Source organism: Emys orbicularis, chromosome 3 (genome assembly GCF_028017835.1).
Source record: "Emys orbicularis isolate rEmyOrb1 chromosome 3, rEmyOrb1.hap1, whole genome shotgun sequence".
Lineage (NCBI taxonomy): Eukaryota > Metazoa > Chordata > Testudines > Emydidae > Emys > Emys orbicularis.
Window position 1 is genome coordinate 149829285 of NC_088685.1, and position 23053 is coordinate 149852337.

The window sequence follows — 23053 nt, forward strand, 5'->3', positions numbered from 1 at the left end:
CCCTTTTCAAGTAGAACCTATATTTTAATGTATTATTTATCTGTTTTATACTATTGTGTATGATATAGTAATAGAATATAGTGTTTTTATATTACAATATACTTTAGTAGACCTATTTTGTAATATCACCCATTTTAAATTTACTGTGCTACCGACCAGGAATTTGAAATACATAATTGAGAATCACTTGATTGCAGTTGGTTTTGACCAAACAGTGTAATCCAATTATACTGTTGAGAAAAATATTTGTAATAGAAACATTTAGCTGTTTCATGAAAAATAAATGTTTTTTGTTTGCTAGCTTAAAGTAAAATTGTTTGGAATGTGTAATATTATTGATGCTTACAAATACAACAATTATTATGAATAGCACAGAATGTGTTAAACTTAGTGTTTTTAATATCCTGTACCCATCTCCATTTTTAAGGGTTCTAAGCTTTTCATATTTTTAGCATGATAGTGGTACATCAGTGAATCATTCTGAGTAGTCATAAATGTAGCTTTCTTGCAGGATTAATATCCTTTATCCTAACCACAATAAGGATTTTATTATCTAAAAAGTGTCTTATTGTTAGGTAATGCCAATTAGCATTATTTCTTTGATATTTATTCTCAATGATTTATTAATACTATACAAGGAAAAAAACTAAGTTAAAGAATGTTATTAAAGGTTGCAATGCCAAGCAGTCAGAAGTCAGAAAATACCAAAATTAAGGTTGTCTATGCAACACCTCCCCCAACCCCACCCTTTTTTCCTACCTGTCTCCCAGCCTCAGTCTTCATCCTGGTCTACTCTCTCCACCTCCCTAATCCGACTCTTGACCCATCTACATTCAAATGAGGCAGCACCCCAGGTGTCACACTCCTTGGTGTCTCAGCCCAGCAGGGTGGCATTAGCAGCACTTGCTCTCAACTCCTGTGCCTGGCCTCAGCCCAGCCTGCAGCATCCCAGAGCTACAAATGCAGAGAAAGTCCTGCTCAGCCCTAGGCTGGAGTATGCTCAGTGCAGACAGAATCTTCAGGGAATTAAGCTGCAAAGCTCTAGTAAGTCTCCACTGAGCATGTGCAAACGTTGATTTTTCAAAGATTTATAACTTGGATAAATTGCCAGGTTTTCACAGGTTGGACAAAAGACACATCCCTGACACGAAGGTCATCCCCTGCCAAATTTCAAATCCCTGCTCCAAAGCATGGAGACAGTAGAGATTCTCAAAGTAAAGTTTGCCAGAAATTTTTAACATGAGCATAACAATGTATTTTCCCCTAACTTTGTTCTTGGAAATGGCTGCCCTGAATTTATTGAAATTTTCCAGTAAATTCAGCCTGAGGCAGACACCTCGCTTGGAAAATTTCAGCCAAAATGGTTAAAGTTCAGTTAAGTTCCAAGTACTTGAAAACAGGGTCTTATAATGAGACGTGTCAGGCAACCATAATAATAGGTGGTGTTCCAACTCCCACTTATAATCTAAAATTGTATTTCTCACATGCAGCATCCTGCTCCTGGACCATTCCTAAAGCCCTTCTTCACACCAGCTTTTTTGGGAAAGCACAAAATTTCCACCACTGCTCACTGGAGGGAGGACAGAAGCCTCCTGCATACTTGCTCCACTCATAAAACTCCTTTGCAGAAAGTCTAGATGAGGTTTAAATGGGTGAACTTCACTCATAATATACTTTTTGGTATCCCACATAATTATATAAGAACATTTTTGTAAGATTATTTTGCCATCTTTGTGTTGTAAAGTCTTTGTAATTTACTAAATTATCAGTGAATATATACTGGAGTCCAAATGTTGTAGAGATATCAAAAGCCAAAACTTGTTAATGTTTATCAGAATATAAATGAAAGCTCTCTCTGACTACTTTCTAAGGTGCTGAATATTCTGGTCAGGGCAGTGGTGGATGGAATGGCTGATCGCAATGGAGAGGTGGCAACGGGCTTGAAGGGGAAATTGCAGGAGCTGTTTGGCAGAGTGACTTCAAGAGTGACAGGTGATGCGGAAATCTGGAGACTGTATGCCAGACTCTGTGGAAATGGACACAGTGATAACCCTGAAGATACTGAAAAGGTAAATGTTGAGGTTGTTTTTTGTTTTGTTTTTGTTTTCTAAAATGTGAGTTTGTTATAGCAGTAGTAGGCAGTTATTCTCTAGTGGACCAGCTACTGTAGCAGGATACAACACACACACTTTGCCACTGTTCCTGCGTTTTGCTGCAGGCATTCTGTCTTTTTGGGGGGGTTTTCTCCACATATATATATATTTTCTTTAGGGGAGAGGAAGATTTTTAAATTTTCCATCAGTTTGTTTTTTTAAATATGCATAATTCTATCATTCTAAACTTGGACATTAATCTTCTTCAAAAGAAGAAATTTCCTATTACAGCATCTGTTGGTTACACTAGGTTCATATTTTGAAGGTTTTCTTTGCAACCATAATGGCTAGAGATTTAATTTTAACTCAAAGCTTAGATTCTGGCGATAAGGCTGCAACCTCCAGAAAACAGTGGCTCACTGAGTCATCATAAGTTACCAAACTCAATTCTGGGATCATAGTGTGGAAGCATATTTAGGGCTTGTCTACATTGCAGTAATTCAGAAACAGCTAATCCTGAACTACTCCATGTGGACACATTCCAGAATAAGAATGCCTTGTTTCTATGTAGCTTAAAGTGGGTTTACTTCCTCCACTTAATTCTTAATCTGTTGAAGTGTCAAGGCCTATGTACAGTTCTCTGTCCTAATAGAATATTAGCCTCTAATCCTCATGTCGTCCCCTTTCCCTCAGCCTCTCAGTTAGATCACAAATTGAGGCTAGAGTGATTTGCATTTCCAAAATAACTGCTACACAACTGGAGCGCTTACTTTGTTGTTCATGCTGGATGGTGCTTTACAATTTGATATTAAGTTTCCAAAATTCACACCCATGCACACTCCCAAAATAGATCTGGGTTATCAGATCTTCACTGAACCTGAAAATATAAAATGTCAGCATTCAGTATGTATTTTCTAATGGCACTCCTTGGCCAGGGCAGAAATATCAGGCAGGAAAATTGCTCAATATTCTGTGATAAGTACGTGATGCAGATTGTTGGGCTTGTGGTTCACACATCCATGGTGGCGTACTTCTAGTCACTTTGTCCTTCCTTATTCTGTTCTCTTCAAACTCTCCACTGTGGACTTGCATGCTTTAGCCCTCACTTGCTTTTCCTCTGACTTTGATTTGTCTGATTCTCCCTCTCTCCTTTACATTTTTTCCCTTTATAGATGAACAATGAAAATGATTTTGCCCTTTTCGCATTCAGAAGCACAGAAGTTGCAATATCATGTAATGCATCCCTAAATACTAATCAGACACAAAAAGTAACTCAGAGCTTGTCTACACTATAAATGTAGTCATGTCAGGGAGCCAGGTTACATCATGGTCTTCCCCTAACCCAGTTATAAATGTGGCTTCATTATGTAGAGGAGACAGGACTTTAACTATGTGTCATAACCAGACTGGTTATGAAACATGGTTAAAATCTAGTCTACCGTGCAAATTGGAACCATATTTGTAAAAGTTAGGGTACACTTTTGTCAGTTCCCTGACATGGCTGTATTTTAGTGTAGAGGGAGCATGAAAGAGAACTGAGAAATTAAAGTCTCTACAGGCACAACTTGAATTAATTTACAGTATCAATTTATAAAACTTTTATTGTACAAAATTTGAAAGGCCACTAGTAAGCATTTCGTCTCCTCGCTGCCAAGAAGGTTTTCCTGTGCCTATTGGGCATTAAATCAAAGTAGCTGTCTATTGCAGTTTTTCAAAACCCATATAGTGTGAAAGAAGCAAAGAACTTGAATAGAATATAAAATAATGTTTGCAGTTTTTATAGCATCATAGATGATAAAGATGGGAAAAGGCCTATTAGATCATTCTGTCCCTCTCCCTGCAAATGCACATCTGTCCCCTTTGAACACAACACTAGAAAATGTTCTAGTTGAGGTTTAAAAGACTCAAGCAATGATGCTTCCAGCAGTTCCCTTGGGAGAATACTCCACAGCCTCATACATCTGGCTGCTGTTAAGATTTTCCTGGTATTCAAACTAAATTTTTCCTTTCCTAATTTTATCTCTCTATTCTGGTCGTGGCTGGTGTACAAAATAGTTGCTGAGGCGGCAGGTAATAATCCACCACACTCTCCTTCATGTTAAGCGGTGTTTCAAAGTGAAATATAGGGACACTGGTAAGGAAGCATATTTTGGGGGAAGAACATGGTTGATGGGGAAGTGGGAAGTAAAAGGTGCCAGTCGCTTTCAACCCAGCAAGCGCGCGCGCACACGCACACGCACACACGCACGCACACACGCACACACACACACGCACACACACACGCACACACACACACACACACACACACCAATCTACTCACAACCTCCTTCACCAATTCATTCAGTTTTCTCCTCTGCTTAACCCAGTGCATCCCTCTCCCACTTCAGAACCTTCTCAAGCCTTCACAATTCCTTCCAATCCAACACCAACTCACACTTGCCCACGAGGCCAAGAACCCTTCCCATTTCCAATTAAACTCTCCATGGCTCAGTACCCTCTCTCTCCAAATACATCCAGGCTCAGAAAACACACACACACACACACACACACACACACACACACACACACACACACACACACACACACACACACACACACACACACACACATGCACAACCCTCCAGCCTCAGATCTTTTCCCCTTCCTGCCTGACACCCACGTACTCAACCCCTATTTGTTGCTGGGTCTGGAAAATGAGGTGGCAGCAAGGAAGCATTTGCAGGCAGCCCTATACGCTGCCTCTCTGGGACTCGCCCCACAGAAACCTGTATTCCCCATTGTGTGCCTCCTCGATCTACTACCTGTTCTCTTCTTGTTAACCCTTTACAGGGATTTTACAGCTAACTGGCTAGCTGGGTGTCCATCAAAGGGAGCTACTCCTGCCCCCCTCCCACTTCATGTATCACAATTCTGTTTTCCAGATAGTGAAGATGTTGAATACGACCAGATCCTTGTAGTACAGCACTGGATTCCTATTCCCCAATTTATGTTCCCATTTGTCTGGCAAGAAATGGTCTTCATAAACTCATAGTGATCTGTGCTTATGGTTCTGTTACAACTTAGATATTTTCTTTCCCTTTATTTGTTCCATTATTATACTAAGGACAAAAATTGTATTGAAAGGGTGGTTATTGCCAGAATCACTCTTCTTTCATTTATACATTTGTTTAATAAACTGGTATCACATTTGTTTTTCATTACAAGTTTCCTGCTTATGAAAATTCTTCCTTGATTACTGTTTACATTCATTTTCTATACTTCTGTTTGGTTTTGGGAATAAATGCAGTATCAAAGCAATAACTCAGTCTGAGAAAAATAATATTGGGTAATATTTTTGGAAAAAAGCCTTGTAGTATTTAACTATATATTCCTTAGGTTCAGAACGGCTTCAAAATATTAAATATAAGTGTTTTTCCTTTTGGATATGCTTTTAATTATTTTGACCTGGCAAACATGGGTCACGTCCATCAGACTAGACAAATTTTTAAAAAATAAAAATGGTCTTCAGACACGTGTTATTTTATGTGCCCGACATCCTTCAGAGGCAATATCGGTGAACATCTGTGTTACAGCTGGTGCTAATGGTTGCAGAGAAGGGAGCCCTTCTAACTCTCAGAAAATCCATCATATTAAAGATATGTTCAGTTTTTTGGGAGGAGTGTTTAATATGTGCATAAAGCTAAACTGGAATTCTTTTATAATTTTGCATTAATTGATTGTTTTGCAGTCACTACAGTATCTCACCAAGGCACATAAATGTGAAATGCAATCAGCAGATTGGGAGAAAGATATTTCATCTTTTAAAGAATTGGTGAAAGGAGCCATAGAGCTTGCCCATGGTATGTTCGCCCTGAAACATTACATTTTATATTATTCATAAAGAATATAGAGAGTACTTAAGAAACTCACTAACAAAATATGTTTTTACTTATCCTCAGATATTGGAACTGATATGGCACCTATTATTTGGGATATAATCTTGTTATTGCATGTGAAAAGTTGAGTCTGGGTGAGGTGAGCTAGAGTTCCTGAGTACAAGATGAGGCCGCATTTAAAAGGCCTGTGAGCCAGCAAACACTGTGAGCAGCACACAGTAGAGATCCCTGGAAGTTCCTGAGAAAGTACTGAGAGAAAATGATTCCTGTCTCAACCGTGAAAAGGGAGAGCACATTGGGGGAGAAATATTGTAGTGGTACTCTTCAAAGCCTCCCACAAAATAAGCTCAGCTGACTTGAGATACAGATTGAGAGGCAATTCTCGGTAGACTGTGTAGCTCTGGACTCTGATAGATTCTTTGGTCTTGGATCCTTCTCAGTGAGATTCAGATAGATATGCCACCTATGATCTCTGTACTCCTTGGCTTCCCTTCATTGGGGCTTAGATGTTCTTCTAGAGACCTTGGTCTCAATTAAGGGGAGAGGGGAGGAAATAAGTGGTAGTTCTCTGCCAAGCCCACCCACCCACAATGCCAAAATGAGATGCTGCTCAGAGTAGATTGTGCAAATCTTCATAATATACTTCCTTTTCTTACTTCACAGCTGAAAGCGTGAAAGATGTTAATGGTGAAATTTAAAGGACCAGTCTACTTGAAGGAAATTAGCACCAGTGTAACTACACTGAGGTATAGTGTAGTATAGTATACACTGGTGCAAACTCCTAATATAGTTTCTCTGCACTTGTGTAAAGTAGGGCTTAGACAACTTCATCCAGCAACAAACAGCAGTTCAGCTCACTGGGAGAAACCAAGAATGCAAAATTAGGCTGAGCCACAAAGAAAGAACCCTTCTCACCAACTACTCCTTGACACAATGGATAAGCCAGTAGTGGAGGAACAAGAAAGTAATAAGAGATTTGGCAATTAGAAAGAGTAATAAGAATAGCACAGGAAAACATCTGTTAAGGAGGATTAGGACATTGTGCGGAAGCTAAATTATTTCTTCATGCCATTCTTCAACACTTGAGGATGTTGGGCAGATGCTTGCACTATATTTACTCTTTCTTCTTTGAGTGATGGTCCCTATTGTATCCATTAAGGTTATACATAGGGCCCTACCAAATTCACAGCCATGAAAAACACGTCACGGACCATGAAATCTGGTCTTTTGTGTACTTTTACCCTATGCTATACAGATTTCACGAGGGAGACCAGCATTTCTTAAATTGTGGGTCCTGACCCAAAAGAGGGTTGGGGGTGGTGGTATTGCCACCCTTACTTCTGCGCTGCCTTCAGAGCTGGTGTCCAGAGAGTGATGGCTGCTGCCAGGTGCCCAGCTCTGAAGACCGCGCACTGCCAGTAACAGCGCAGAAGAAAGGGTGGGAATAGCATACCATGCCACCCTTACTTCCGCGACGCTGCCTTCAGAGTTGGATCACAACCCCTACAGTTATAACACAATGAAATTTCAGATTTAAATATCTGAAATCATAAAATTTACGATTTTTAAAATCCTACGACCATTACATTGACCAAAATGGACCATGAGTTTAGTAGGGGTCTAGTTATATGCATGCAGCATGCATCCAGAGCCGAAGATTTTGAAAATAGTAGTGTCTGTTTGTCCGCGCACACCCCCTTGCTCCACCTCAGGGTTTCGTCCAAGGCAATAAAGGGCGGGGCTGACCAATGGCACCCTCAATTCTTTCTCACCACCGCATGGTCCGAGTCAGAGTCTCTACTGTTCTCTCCTGTCTTGTGACACATTTTCTAAAAATACAGAAACAAGACTGTTTTTACCCTTGTATCTAGTTAGTATTTTTGTTGTTTTGGTAGTAATTTTTAGTGTTGTAGTAGTAGCAGTTTTTAGGAATTAAGGACTTTGGACGCCATTTTGTCGGTCTCCCGCTTCATTCCTCCCCCCTCCCCCCCAGGACGAACGCCCGGGTATTAGATTATGTCAAAGACGCCAGGGTCAAGATCTGCACCTCCTGCCTTTGCTCATTCTCACTCAGTGGTGACAATCACCAACGCTACCTTTACTGCTTGGGGGAAGCCCCACATCGCATCGAGGTGCAGTATCTGCTTCTCCTTCCCAAGCCATATTCAGGAAGGCTGGGCTCTCTACCTCAAGAAGCATCTCATAGAGGTCACCGTCAGGCCACAGTCAGATCCAGGCTGAGGAACCTGCCCTGTACATTGGCCTGAGCAATCAAAGAGAATGCCTTCTACTGTGGTGCTCCAGCCTAATTCCGCTGGTACCAGTGCTATGGACCCCGTGCTGTGGCCTAGTCGTGATGCAAGAAAGCCTTTGCATAAGCATGACGGTAAGTCTTCCTCAAGGCCCAAGAAGGACACTGCATCCTCTACAAGTTTCAGACATGGAAAAGCAGCGTGTTCCAAGGTTCACAAACACGACACAAAGTTGCACAAAACACTGGACCCGCTGTACCCCTTCTGCTTACGCCTTCCGGATCAGCACCACCAAAGTTGAGGGAACCTTCAGTTCCAAGACAGTCCTCTGTTCTGGCTTTGGTTCTGACTACAGAGCATGTGCTGCTGACAATGGAGAGACTCAAGTTGGCACCCGGACCTCATGAACTCTTTGCCTTGAAAGAGGTGAGGTCTCCACATCTCCCAGTGCACTCACCCCCTAAGAGAATCCACCTCTCCTGCTTTGGACTTACCTTTTTTGGGTTGTGTTCCTGACCACTCCCCTACGACTTATATGGTTCAGCTGGCACTGCCATTCGAATAAGTTTCTGACTTCTTGGCATCGGAGGACTCAGACAGAACGCACAATCCACCTCTCCTGTACCATCGTGATGACTATCGAAAGTTCCTGCCGTCTCAGTGGCAATACTCTCTTTCCTCAGCACAGGAGTCTTTGGTACCCTGCTACATGGGGCCCTCTGCAGCAACCGCCGGATCCGCCTGGTTGGCCAAACTGGGGGTGTTGGCCCCAGTATCCGTCTTCAGAGCCTTCTCAATCCACCTGAGAGGAGTCCCTCATCTGATACCAGAGAAATTTCTCAGACTCCATTTTGTATCCCTGGCTTTCATTTTAAATAAGCATGAGTCACTCTGCCATTACAAGCTGTAGGTCATATAGCACTAAAAATAGAATTGGCGGGAAAACCAAAGTAGGGGAAAGGTCAGCAAATTATAACTCTGAAGAAAACAACGGTTGCAGGCTAAAAATAGAACTGACAGTGTGGAATGTTTGGAATGTTAGCATGCGTCCAAGAAAGGTCTGACCAATATTAGCAGAAGTGTCTAGAAAGTTCCGATAGTATAAAAGTCCATGTGTCAGCGGGCAGAAGCCGGAGGGGGTTAGGAACTGACAGTAAAGAAGAACCGGCAGCAGAAAGCAGCACTAGAGGGAGCCCTGTCTTGCCACTGGAATGCAGAGACATAGACTGGGATGCATAGGGAGGAGAGAAGAGAATGGTAGCAAATGAGAAGGCAGTAGCAGCTGAGGGAGTCCTGTGACTGAAGCAAAGTTATCAGACAGAATAGGCTTGTCAGTTAAAGTTATAGTCGTACTGTAGGATGGCATGGTGTTAGTGTGTACTTGTGTCGGGGGTAATAAAGATGTATGTGTGTGTGTTGATTGTGGAGGGAATGTTTATATGTATGACCTAAAGAACTGTTATCAGTTGCTGTCAGGAACCTACAGCAGACTGTCCATCTGAAGCAGGGCGCAGCCACTTTGGATAATTTCAAACTGCAAGGCAATATGGTTTGGGGTGCTCTTTCACTTGTTATAATAGATTTGTGTTTTTATCACATTAATATTGTTACTGTGTTAGGGATTGTTTGCACCAATTAAAAGGTGCCTTGTTTTGGAAAAGAATACTACTTGTGGCTGTCCGTCATTTATCGGAAGGCTGTGTCTGTGTCCTCCAGGTATTTCCTTAGCCACCCTGGAGACCTATACCTTAGGAGAATAGATTGGTGATAGGTGAGCTATTTTGGGGGTACCCTAAATCTATTTTTGGGGTAGCAAATTGGCAAGCCAGCCAGGAGGAGCTTAAGGAAAGAAGACAATTGATTGACACAAGACAGTAGTGGTTATTTTGTGCATGGTCGTGACGACCAAGAAATAGTGGTCAGGACCGCTAAATTATCCCGAGTGGTCATGACAACCAAGAAATAGTGGTTGGGACTTCTAGTGGTCCTGTGAACATTTTCTCTTGTACATTCAGTAGCTAGATTCATCTTTGTCCGTGATTTACAATATAGGATTACAGACCAGTGGGTCTGGGAGGTGAAGGACCATAGACACAATCCCACAAGCAAGAAGGTAGAAACTAAGGTCGCAATCTATGTTCCTGCCATAGTCCGTGAGTTACACTAGGGAACTTAGGACTCCAGTATTATTACCTTGCTATGTGTGTCTAATAACATCTAAATGACAGCAAAGAAAGGAGAATCAAGTACTATTAAGGGTATGCTATTAGGAAAAGGGTTGGAGAATTTTGTTTTAACATATGGGAATGGTCCCTGGAAGCCTGGTGCTTTTATTGGACCTAGTGCATATGAGCAGTTATGTAGGCAATGGGAGCTCCAAAGAAAAAGGCTGGCTTACAAATGGTAGCAATGGTTTTAGAAACAAAAGTACAGGAGTTAGTTGAGGAAAAGGGGAAAGACAAGGAACTGGCTATCTTAAAAGCAGAAGTTGATATTCTGAGAACAGAGGCTGACACTTTAAGAGATACTACTTTAATGCAGGAAGCTCATGCTGCAGCCACACAGAAGGAATTAGCTGATTCAAAGGTAGAGGCTGAAATTCTGAGAACCATTGTGCTGGTATAGTCTACCCAGATGGATATGTTGCAGAAGGAATTGAATAGTTAAGGAATACAGAAATTAGAGGAATCAGAAAGGTTGGGAGATTCCCTAGATCAGAATCAGCAGCTCCAGCAGCAACTGGATTATTGTTTTCGGGAGAAGGCTCAGCTTGAGGCTGAGAATTCCACACTGCAAGTGAATACTTTAAAGGATGTGCTGCACATTGAAAAGCTGTAGCACACTTGTGATAAGCAATGGCAGAAAATTAAGATATTAAAGGAGCAAGATTGTTGCTTCAGGGAAAAGCATACTGCCACACAGGCAGCAGTAGCTGTAGTTCTGGAGTCTCAGGACCAGCAGACCGTGACTGACCATGCACATTGCCAGAAGAAGATGGCTTGCTTGCAGAGGGAGATGCAGGCTTTGCAGGTGGTTAATAATGTGGCTCAGGGAAGTGATGCTGTGATGAGCATTGAGAAAGCTGTGCTCATAAGTTTGAAGGAAAGGAACAAGGTTAGCCCTGGTATTAGTCCAGAGAAGTTTTCTGAATTCCCCTATGGAGGTAAAGTGGTGAAGTCTTTCTTTCCAGGAGGGAATTCTGTGATGTGCTTTCCTGAAAAGAAACAACAGTTAAAGGCTGAAGGGACATTGGTTTTGGAATTAGGCATGGCAATGGAAGTAGCAGTGGCATCTAATAATTCAGGTGCTGCTGTTGATAATGTAGGAAAAGCTGTATGTAAAATACAAAAGGAAGGATGGCCACTGCTGAGAAAGAAGATTGAAAAGGTATCAGTAGTGACCTTTTCTAATAGTGGTCCTCAGGGAAAAAGAGGACCAGCAAGGTAGACAGAATGGGGGGAAATGAAATAAAAAGGAAGGCAAAGGTAGAAATTTTAGTAGGAGACAGTGGAGAGACCCTCTGACTCACTGAGGAGTTTAGTTTGGAAGTGGCTATTGCAATATGAGAGAAGGGACCAAATTGACAGATTGCATACTGCAGAGCTGCTCAGAAAACTAGCGGACTATGAGGGAGCTGTACCCACATCTCCCCCACCTTCCAAAAGTTCAGTATAGGGAAGCCGGGTGCCCCCAATCTCCCCAGTTTCAGCACAAGATCCTGCTGGTTTAGGGGCACATTTAGATCGGGTTACCTGGGGAAGACATGCTATTTAATAAGGGAGCATTCAGACAAGATATGCTGATACACAGGTGCCACTTATTCATTAATTAAGTACTAAGAAATAAGACTTGTTTGTATCCCCAGTAACAGTAAAAAAAAATTACAGGGAGTCATAGTAGAACAGCAGAGCACAAATAATGCAGCTATTTGGTCTGAAAAGCAGATAGAAAAACTTGGAGATTAAACAGTTGATTTTAGACCACATAACAAGGTGACACCTATCACTGCCCCAGTAGTGGCAAAGTACCTGGAGGTCATGGCATCCATAGCTGGAGGAGCTCAGTAGTTTACAGTGATTCTTCCCAATTGAAGCAATGGAAAAGAATTATTAATGCATATAACTGTTTAGAAATAAGATTACCTAGTAACTAGGGATGTCAAGCAATTTAAAAAATTAATCGCGATTAATTGCGTTGTTAAACAATAATAGAAATACCATTTATTTAAATATTTTTGATGTTTTCTACATTTTCAAATATATGATTTCAATTACAACACAGAATACAAAGTGTACAATGCTCACTTTATATTTATTTTTGATTACAAGTATTTGCACTGTAAAAAAACAAAAGAAATAGTATTTTTCAATTCACCTAATACAAGTAGTGTAGTGCAATCTCTTTATCATGAAAGTTAAACTTAAAAATGTAGAATTATGTAAAAAAAACCACCCTGCATTCAAAAATAAAGTTTTACCACCCACCTCCTGCACAACAGTTCTGAACTCCTCAGTCCTTTCATCAGGGAACTCTATAAGCGTCCTTGTAAGCGTCAGAAGACCAATGGTCCCATCCTCCTGGTTTGCCCATGCAGTCTTCAACACCACACACTCAATCTTCGCATAAGCGGTATTTGAGTGCATCTAGAGAGCCGTCAACTGCCTTGCATCCTATCATACGTACAACCTGCCCCCTTTGGGGGACATCTAGCACTCTTTTTACCAGCTCGGAATGCAATAACAATAGACAAGTGGGTCCTGGATGTCATTCGACATGGCTATATGATCGAGTTCATGATGCTACCTCATCCACATGCGTCATCCCGTTCTGCTTCCAGGACCACTCTCATGACAGTATGCTCACCCTAGAGCAGTGGTTCCCAAACTGGGGTTCGTGAACCCCTGGGGGTTCACAAAATGTTACAGGGGGTTCTTGGGAAAAAAATCCCTAATGGCGGACAGAGCTGTCCCTAGGAACCCTGGGCAGCATGAGGCCAGCAGCCTGGAGCCCCTGAGCTTCCAAGAGCTAAGCAGATCAAAGCAAGCGTGTCTATCACACTGAGGAGATTTAAACTTCAAGACTCCTTATAAGAAATGGAAAGGGAGATGGATATTTTTTGCTGATTTTATAATACAATAGGCAGCTAATCTTGTTTTTTAAATTATTACGAAGAACAAGTTTAAGCTTTGTTGTAACGTGCGTTGTTTGCCTGAACTGCTCAAGACCTGAATGCTTGTGGAAGGAGGAACTCTTTGAGTTGGCTTCTTAAATACCTTCATGCTGTTTCACATCTTATACTCCTTGATGAAACATAGGAGCCTTTTCTTATAACAGGCTTATTCAAAGTGATACAAGCTACGAAAGTGAGATCTTGGAAGAGTGTTGCCGTTTTCATAATGTAATAAAAATACTGTAATGATAAATAATAATTAATAATAGTGTGGAATAAGCATGTGATAAAAACAAATGTTATATTTCCAAGAACACTGCTTTTATAATTTATACTCAGATAAAGGAGAAAATCCCTGGAAATATTCATTTTTAGAAGGGGGTTTGCGAAACTTGACAGGTTAGTGAAAGGGGTTCACAGGTTGTTAAAGTTTGGGAACCACTGCCCTAGAGGTAGACTCCCTACTGCAAAGGGGATCGATAGAGCCTGTTCCTATGGCATTTCAAGGTGCAGGGTTCCATTCCACTTATTTCCTGGTGCCCAAGAAGAAGGGAGGATGGAGACAAGTCTTAGATCTCTGTCGTCTCAGCCACTTCATACGTAAACCAAAGTTTCATATGGCAACCTTTGTAGCCATTATACTCTCAATAGAAAGAGAGATGTGGTTTATGGATCTTGATATGCAAGACGCTTGTTTCCGTTTAGATATCCATCCTACCCACAGACAGTTCTTGAGATTTACGGTAGGCCCAAGACACTTCAGAGTTATACCGTTCAGACTCGCCACTGCTCCACAGGTCTTCACCGGTGTCAAGGGGTTCTTATAGTCCCTTATCTCAATAACTGGATGCTACAGTGTGATCCAGACAAGAGGCTCAAGCCTTGACCTCTTTGCTGCTCCTACTCCTTTCCTCCCTGGGGTGAGCGTATCCCACGCAGTCCATATAGTACTTCAGGGCACATATTGATGTGGTCTAGGCACATGGCTACATACCAGAGGATAGATTTCAGGCCTTGCAAGCACTGATTACCACAGTGGCCACCAGTACTTCTGTTCCAGCCAGAGCTTGCCTTTCCCTTTTTGGCCACGTGGCAGCATGCATGTACGTCACTGCCTTCACTCATCTCCGCTTCTGATGCCTACAGCTGTTGCTCAAGAGAGCCTATTATCCCACGCACCATTCCATGGACCTCTTACTAACAGTTTCCCCCGAGGTTCTCTGTTCCCTTCGATGGTGGATGGACCCAGCTCAGGTTTTCACTGGGATACCCTTTTTCCATCTTCTCCAAGCATGACGATCATCACAGATGCATTGCTCAACGGCTGGGGTGCCCACATAGGCAAACTCATGACACAAGGAACTTAAACCGCTCTTTGCATGGTAAGGACAGCATGTCATGCATTTCTCCCATCCATTCACTCCTGTCATGTCATTCTTATCATGTCAGACAACAATACCACCATTTACTACATAAACAAAAAAGGGGACACGAGGTCACCAGCGCTTTGTGCGGAAGCAGTTCATCTCTGGGACTGATGCCTTACCCACAAGATCCTGTTGTCAGCAGTCTGTCTTCTGGGGACTCAGAACATGATTGCAGACTCTCTCAGCAGGAAATTTGTGGCCGACCATGAATGGGAGTTACACGACTTTGTGATTGCCATCATTTTCGACTGCTGGAGGACTCTGACCAGAGGCCTCTTTGCCTCCAGCACCAATAGCAAATACATCCAGTACTGCTCCTGGGGAGGGCTCGGCACCCTTTTCCCAAGGCAATGCCCTAGTTATCCACTGGTCGTACCAGATCAGTAATGCCTTTCCTGCCCTACCACTCCTGCTGTGTATCCTATACGAGATCAGATTGGGGGGGGGGGGGGGGACTACAGTCATCCTGATCGCCCTGTTCTGGCCTCACCAATTCTGGTTTTCCCTTCTTTTCTGCATGTCTACATGTCCACTGCTTCCGCTCCCAGCTTTTCTGGAACTGCTCATGCAGCATGATGGCAGGATCAGACATCCCAATCCGCACACCCTTCACCTGAGAGCTTGGTTTTTGGATGGGCATCTTCGTTAGAATGGGAATGTTCGTTGGCAGTACAGGATGTCCTCTCAAGTAGCAGGAAAGAGTCCACAAGGCAGTCCTATTGGGCCAAGTGGAAACATTTCACCTCCTGGGCCCAGCAGAAGAGTCTTGCCCCTGAAGCCATGTGCATTCCTCTTCTCTTGGACTATCTCCTGTCCCTGAAGGAGTCAGGACTCACTCTCAACTCTGTCAAGATGCTGTGACGTTATGAGTGTAATATAATAATTCATTGGAAGGTGACAGGGCCAGAAAGAGTTAATTAACTCACAGACTGACCTGACCTATGGGTGAACCTTAAGGACTGGTTAGGAAGATATGTAAATGAATAGAGCTTTGAAATGCAAGTCTGCATTGTTCGAGATCTCAAGGGTAGATGTTTGCTCAGGTCTTGTGATGTAAGCAAACAAGTCTTGTCTATTGCTATAACTTTAATTCAAAGATCAAAAAAGGAATATTAACATTTATGATGATACTTGAGTGAAATAGTATTATTGTCTATATGTCTCTTTGAAGGTTGTGGTAACCTGTATCTGAACTGTTTAATGGATAAATTATCCTGTGCCATGATGTTTAGAAGAAGGAAAGTTGAGCCTATTGTTTTCTCAGGCCAAAAGGCTGCTGGAAATGTATAAAAACCTTGGGACACGATCCTTCTGCATCTCAGATCTGCTTTGGGTTTCAAGAGGGGGAAACCTTAAGCCACAAGGATTGAGATCCCCAGTCATTGACTGGAGCCACCCTGAATATGGACATTGGACTATAACCTATGGACTATATCTAAAAGGACTTTTGGCAACTACAAGCTCACCTCTGCTATGTGTCTGAACCTCAAGAATTGAATTCAAGTCTGTATGTATATTGATCTTTTAACCAACACACTCTCTCTTTTCTTGTTTAATAAATTTTAGCTTAGTTAATAAGAATTGACTATAGCGTGTATTTTGGGTAAGATCTAAGTTATAATTGGACCTGGGTTGTGGCTGATCCTTTGGGATTGGAAGAACCTTTTCTTTTATATGATGAGATAAGATTTTCAGTAATCATCATCATATCTGACAGGTGTGCTGGACGGAGGCCTGAGGCTGGGCACTTTAAGGGAACTGCGTTGTTTGGACTTCTGAGTAACCAGTGAGGTACTATAGAAGCTACTTTGTGCTGGCTTGGTAAATCTAAGTATTGGAATAACCACCAGCTTTTGGGGGTTTGTCTGCCCCGTTTTGTTTGCAGTTCACCCTGATTGAGTGACCTCAGTTGGCTCCCACGGGCGGCACTGTCACAGATGCACATAGCAGAAATTAGTGCTTTCCACCCCCATTTGGAAAGGCACTCTGTCTTTACACACCCCTTGACTACAAAGTTTCGGAAGGACCTCCTACAAACTTATCCTTCCGTTCAACTCACTGCTCCCCAATGGGATCTCAACTTTGTCCTCACAACATTGATGAAATTACCCTTTGAACCACTAGCCTCCAGCTCCCTGTCTCTCCTCTCCATGAAGGTCACCTTCCTAGTAGCTATTATTTCTGCGAGAAGAGTATTCGAACTGGAGCCCTCATTTACCACATTCCATAAGGATAAAGTTTCCCTGCACTTGCATCCCCAGTTTCTGCCAAAGGTTGTATCCCATTTTCATCTCAACCAACCCACACACTTACTTGCTTGCTTTCTGAAGCCACACACCTCAGTGGAGGAACAGTGCCTTCATTCACTCAACGTCTGCGGGGCCCTGGCCTACCTGCAGAGGACGAGATCATTCAGGAAGTCCCCTAGACTCTTTATCGCTATAGCAGAAAGGATTAAGGGGCAAGCAATCTCTGCTCAAAGGATTTCTAAGTGGATTTCAGGATGCATTACACTCAGCTATCTGTTATTGGGACACCCCACCCCCCCTTGGTGTATACCTTCTCTTCCCAGTACACCTTGGTGCAAGACTCTGCGATGGATGCCCTGTTAAGCATGGCTGTTCTTCGTTCCACAGTTCCATCATCTTCCTTCTCACTATGTACCGCTTGTTAATCACTCTCAGTGGAATACAATAGGGACCATCACTCAAAGAAGATGATGAGGTTACTTACTTGTAACTGGAGGTTCTTCAAGATGTGTAGTCCCTATGTGTATTCCAATCCCGCCCTCCTTCCCCTCTGCTGTGGATTTCTTGGTTCGCAGTGGAGAAGGAACTGAGAGTGCGGTTGTTTCACCCTGCCCTTCATCCCCTTGGATGTAACCATGAGACAGAGCAAGGGCACATGTGCAGACCAGCAGACACTACTACTTTCAAAATCTCCAGCTCCAGATGTATGGCATATGCATATAAGCCTCAGTAGAATACAGATAGGGACCACATATCTTGAAGGAACCTCTAGTGACAGGGAAGTAGCCGCCTCTTGTAAATATGATGTGTTGTCAGAGACTGAGGTATCAAAAGAAGAGGTGCTGGAATATATTGAAAAATTAAAGAGTATCAGTTGCCAGTTAAGGATCATATCGTATATCCAAGAATTCTGAAGGAACTTAGGAATGAGATTGTTGAGCTGTTAATGAAAATGTGCAATCTTATTAAAATTAGCTTCTATCCTGGAGTATAGTAAATGCATCTATTTTTAAAAGAGTACATGGGGTGATAGTGAGACTTATAGACCAATAAGCCTTACAACAGTACTGGGTAAATTGGCTTAAATGGTAATTACAAATTTAAAAAATAGAAATAGAATTATATAGCACCTGGATTATCCTGTTATGATGGGAACTAACCAACACGGCTTCTGCAAAGTAAAATCATGCCTCAGTAATCGCTCAGAATTCTCTGAATGTGCCCAAAAAATCAGCACACCCATCTAGACATCTGTGCACCAGTGAAGTGTGTGGTGTGGTGTGTTTTCTCGTAGAGAAATATGAGGTCAGGGTTAAGGTTTTGCTTTATAGTGAAATCTTAAGGAATGTATACATAGTGTATGTGTTGGCGGTATATGGGACTTTTTTTTTTTTTTTATAGAATGGTAGGGTCTGTCAATACAAGTAGTGAGTATGACTGATGAAGGAATCCTAAAATATATCTTAACTGGACATATCCTTGTTTATGGTTTTGTTTTCTCCTTAAGCAAACTTACCATTTTTAATCAAGTTTTCTCTTTGTGGGATATTATGTTCAAAAAGTTTTATGACAGCTGTTCAGTGTTCTGATTAACTGTTGGATTTATACTTACAGGCTATCATTATGGTGTTAAATGTTTTTCCCCCCCACCCCTTTGCTTTGACTTTTAGTGGCAATAAAGTGCAGTAAAAACAAATCTAATCACCAGGGAGCTTTGCAGATACTTTCTTCAGCTCGACTCAACCTGCGTGGATTGTCGTCCAAAGCAAAGGTGAGATTGGTTTAGAAATATCTCAGAGGAAAAGTCTCTATGACTTTATCTCTAGTTCTGATCCTCCAGCCCACCTCCTAAATAGAAGACATTTATAGATCAGATAATGCCCATGAATCACATTACATTATAGAGGGATGCTTATTTCTGCTTAGTTAAGGGTCACTATTATAAGCCAAATTTTTCTCTCCCCAGCTTTGCCTAAACCAAACCAATCATCCTGAAATTTCACAGGCCAATTCTTAGCTCAAGTTAGAATTTTATTGGAAAAAGTCACGCAAACTGGCACAGGTGGTTTGGAAGATTGGAAGGTTTCAGAAATTGAGTTATGTTTCACTTCTGGGTTATTTTCCATATGTGGATGGCATGAGAAGAATGCCAGGCAGGAAACCATTCTGGGAGCAGGGGTTGTGGGAGACCATCTGAGAAGCACTGGGCTCCAGCTCTGCACAGATTGCAAAATCTGCCAGAATTATTGTGACTCGGCATTATTAAATATTTTTTTTAAATTCCTAGGCAAAATATTTTAAACTGTAGTTAGGTGTAAACACAAACATAACACTAAGCTTTTTTGAAAATGCCATAAAAATGTGACAATTCAAAAATAAAATTGAAAATTTGTAGGTATGCAGTCATCCTTAATTCTGTCCCTGTACAACCATCAACATTCTATCTTTCACTCTTCCTTCCCTTCACTGTACTGTGTAAGGTGTACTCATTTTTTAACTAAGGCCTGCTCCTGAATATATTTTTGTTGAATAAAAATTAATGTTCCTATCTGATTTTAAGATAGCTTCATCCTGTGTCTGTACTTAGGCAGCGTGTGTAGAGTGTGAATTACAGAGCATAGGTTTTATATACATGTATATACATTATAAACTTGGCTAAACTTGGTTCTCACCATTTAAGTACTGTAATTTAAGGATCTGGGCCTAGGAAGTTTATCTCTAGATATGCTGACTCCATGACTAATGGCACTTGTTTAAATGCTGACTCCAGTACCTCTTGGGAATACTGGTAAATTATTGCCATTTGTGTGTTCTGTTTTGATTCAGTAAATAGTAAAGGACTGTATGTCTAGTCTTTAGACTGAGTATGACTCTTGAAAGGAGGCAGGAGTCCCTGACATGAGCGATGTAAACACAAGTCCAGGTGGTTTAAATCCTTCTGTGTGGTGCAATCTTTGGAAAATTAAGAATCCGAGTCTAGTAAAATGTGTTCTTAATTCCAAAAGTTACTGATGAAATGAACTTGTATGTTCCTGGCAGATAAGGGTGTTTAAGTTTCTGGCCATTCTAAGAGAAGTGAAATGGGCAGGATTAAGTTGCTTGGGTGATCTGAATTGACTTTTCTGTACGTTCCAATTTTTTGTCTTAAATTTTAAACTTCACAGTGCACTTCCAAAGTTTTTTGTGTTTTGTTTAAATACTACCCCCTTCAAAAGTTTAGTGTTATACATGTCTGCTCAGCAGTAACTCCAATATAGCCATTTTTTCACCTGGTTCTTGTCTTTAGTTTGAGGACTCAGTGTTTGGGGTTTTTTTTAAACAAAGGAACAAAGTACTGTTCTTTCAAGGTACTAAGAATGATCTTAGGTCTTAGACTAGTGACTTGTTCTTCAGAAGAAAAGAAAGAGCAGAGAAAATAATTAAAGATCAAATTCTAAAACTTCCTGACCAGTAGAGGTGATATGAACAAATCAATACAGTTTCTATTAAAGTAAATCATGCATATCTGGTTGATTAGTCTAGTTGACTAGTTCTTTAATAACGTTAAGAAAGTAGTGGATTAAAAAAAAAATGTCAGTGTAATGTAAATAATGCTGAGCCAGTGTAAATTGACTAGCTGCATGACACAGAAAGGATCTAACTTGCCTGCCAAATTCCTAGTTTGAGTTTGCTGGGCTGAGTGTCCAAAAAAATCGTATGTGTAGTTGTTAAAATGAGCAAATCTATATTTCTGTAAGAAGGAGTTTTGTTCAGTGGCAAAGCGCTTGTGAAGCAAGTTGGTGACTCTTGTTCGGATCTCCATAGCATACTTTTGTTTATATGTCCATCTTATTTTCTTATATTTTGATGGTGGTGGTGATGTATATATCCCATAGCAATCCTTATACCCTTCGTTAGTTTTTATCCTATCTAAATTTAGGCTTCATTCTGTCTTTTAGTCATTGAGTTTGACAAAGTGAATCACTCTACACACTTCCTTTGGATCAAAAACATGACATTTATGGCCAGATTTCCCTTTTGATCACAAGCATGACATTTATTCTGCCACCATATTCATGCTAAGTGGTACCTCACTCCTCAAATAGTCCCATGCATTTCAATTAGACTAATTTGAGGAAAGCAACATGACTAAGGGTGGCAGAATCTGGCTGTCAGGTAGCATTGTCTTTTAGTGGATAGTACAAAGGAGTGTCTCAGGAAGTCTTGAGATCTAATCCCAATTTTAGTACTAACATGTTGTATGACTTTAGGCCAGGGATTGGCAACCTTTGGCACGTGGCCCGTCAGGAAAATCCGCTGGTGGGCCGGGACTGTTTCTTTACCTGCAGTGTCCAAAGGTTCAGATGATCGTAGCTCCCAATAGGGGCTGCGGGAAGCAGCGGCCAGCAATTCCCTCGGCCCATGCCGCTTCCTGCAGCCCCCATTGGCCTGGAACGGCGAACTGCAGCCAGTGGGAGCTGCGATCGGCCGAACCTGCGGACGCTGCAGGTAAACAAACTGTCCCGGCCTGCCAGCAGATCTCCCTGATGGGCCGCATGCCAAAGGTTGCCGATCCCTGCTTTAGGCAAATCATTTAACCTCTCTGCCTCTCTTTTCCTATATGTAAAGGAAGAATTACAGTATTTTACAGGATTTATTGACAGTGAAGTTTTAAAAATATAAATCACTGTGTAAGTGCTTAGCATTATTATTACACTTCAGCTTCTTGTTTTCTGTTGATTGAGTTAATTATTGACAGATGCCTGCAGCCACCCACTCATGTTCTGACATCAAATGTGACAACATGTTTATTTTGGCAATCTGGAACAAATTATATACAGTATAACATACTAGGAAAAATTACCAAGTCTGTTAAAATACAGAACAACTACTTCTTTACCAAACAGATCAGTCCACACAACAGTATTGTGTGAACTTCAATGTGAAGGGAGGGTCTGGTCCTGCTTACTGAGTTTAATGGCAAAACTACTTAGATTTTATTAGTGGCAGGAGTGGGCCTTAAAAGAAGCCCGGCTTTCCTTGGCAGACTGGAGAACGTCAGGAGTACTGAAAAGGAAACACGCTCTGAGTCTGAGAAGAGAATGATAGTCATTCACTTCTATGTGTGCCTTCTGTTTGTTCACCACAAAGTGGCATTGGTGGGTCAAGTTAAGATGAGAGAGACAACCATGGATGCAAAAAAAAAAAAAAAAAAAGCGAGAGAGAGATCAGAGGTCATGATATGCAAATTGGGGACTTTAATTCTGTTTGTAGGATGATCTCACTGCATCTAGTTTAGATTATGATGACTGTAAATATAATTAAATATTGTTTGTGTTTATTATGCAGCAACTTTTTGCCGATGCAACAAGCAGTGAGGTTTCTAGTGAATTAGTTGATGAAGTAACAGCTATGGACAGCATGATTGCTGAACTGCAAGAAATGAGCAACCAGCTGAGGAATCAGTGCTGAGATAAAAATAAGATTTCCGAGAAGGAAGACAACGATGACATGCTTTATTTGCTCCAGTTTCTGCTGATGAAATTGCAACAACTGTAACACACAACACAAATTTTTAATAAATGTTTTCCTGTACAACATTGATGTCCTTACAGTCAGATTCCCTAAGCTTCTAAACTGTTTTTAAGGTCATGTCTACTAAATCTCTTAAAATTGTGTGTCTGCTTCTGTAGGCCTGAGTTTTCTGGAATAAAACCAATTGTATTTATAAGGCATTTATTTAGGATTAGTTCTGCCTGAGTGCATTATATAATTGGCACCAGGATATAGCTGTACACTGCTGCAGAGTGGAGACAGTAAGAGATCCCAGTGATGTTATAGCATAGGAGGAAATGCAAAATGATTTAGATCTTGTCTTAATTGGGGAAAGGTGAGACAGGAAAAATTCTAGTTTGTTACGTTTTTTATTTTCTGTTATCTCAAGCAAATGTCATGTTGTCCAAGTAGCTGGGTACTTGCAAGGTGAATATTTAATGACAGGTTATTAA

General features: G+C 41.4%; 1 protein-coding gene across 1 annotated transcript in view; it reads left to right on the top strand.

The window, feature by feature from the left end:
- Positions 1-22517, top strand: part of TTC27 (tetratricopeptide repeat domain 27) — a 170756-nt gene extending 148239 nt beyond the window's left edge. The window contains exons 17-20 of the mRNA XM_065401810.1: positions 1872-2069; positions 5821-5932; positions 18737-18837; positions 22395-22517. Coding sequence (XP_065257882.1) covers positions 1872-2069; positions 5821-5932; positions 18737-18837; positions 22395-22517 — 534 coding nt within the window. The remainder of the gene's footprint in view (positions 1-1871; positions 2070-5820; positions 5933-18736; positions 18838-22394) is intronic.
- Positions 22518-23053: the final 536 nt, after the last annotated feature.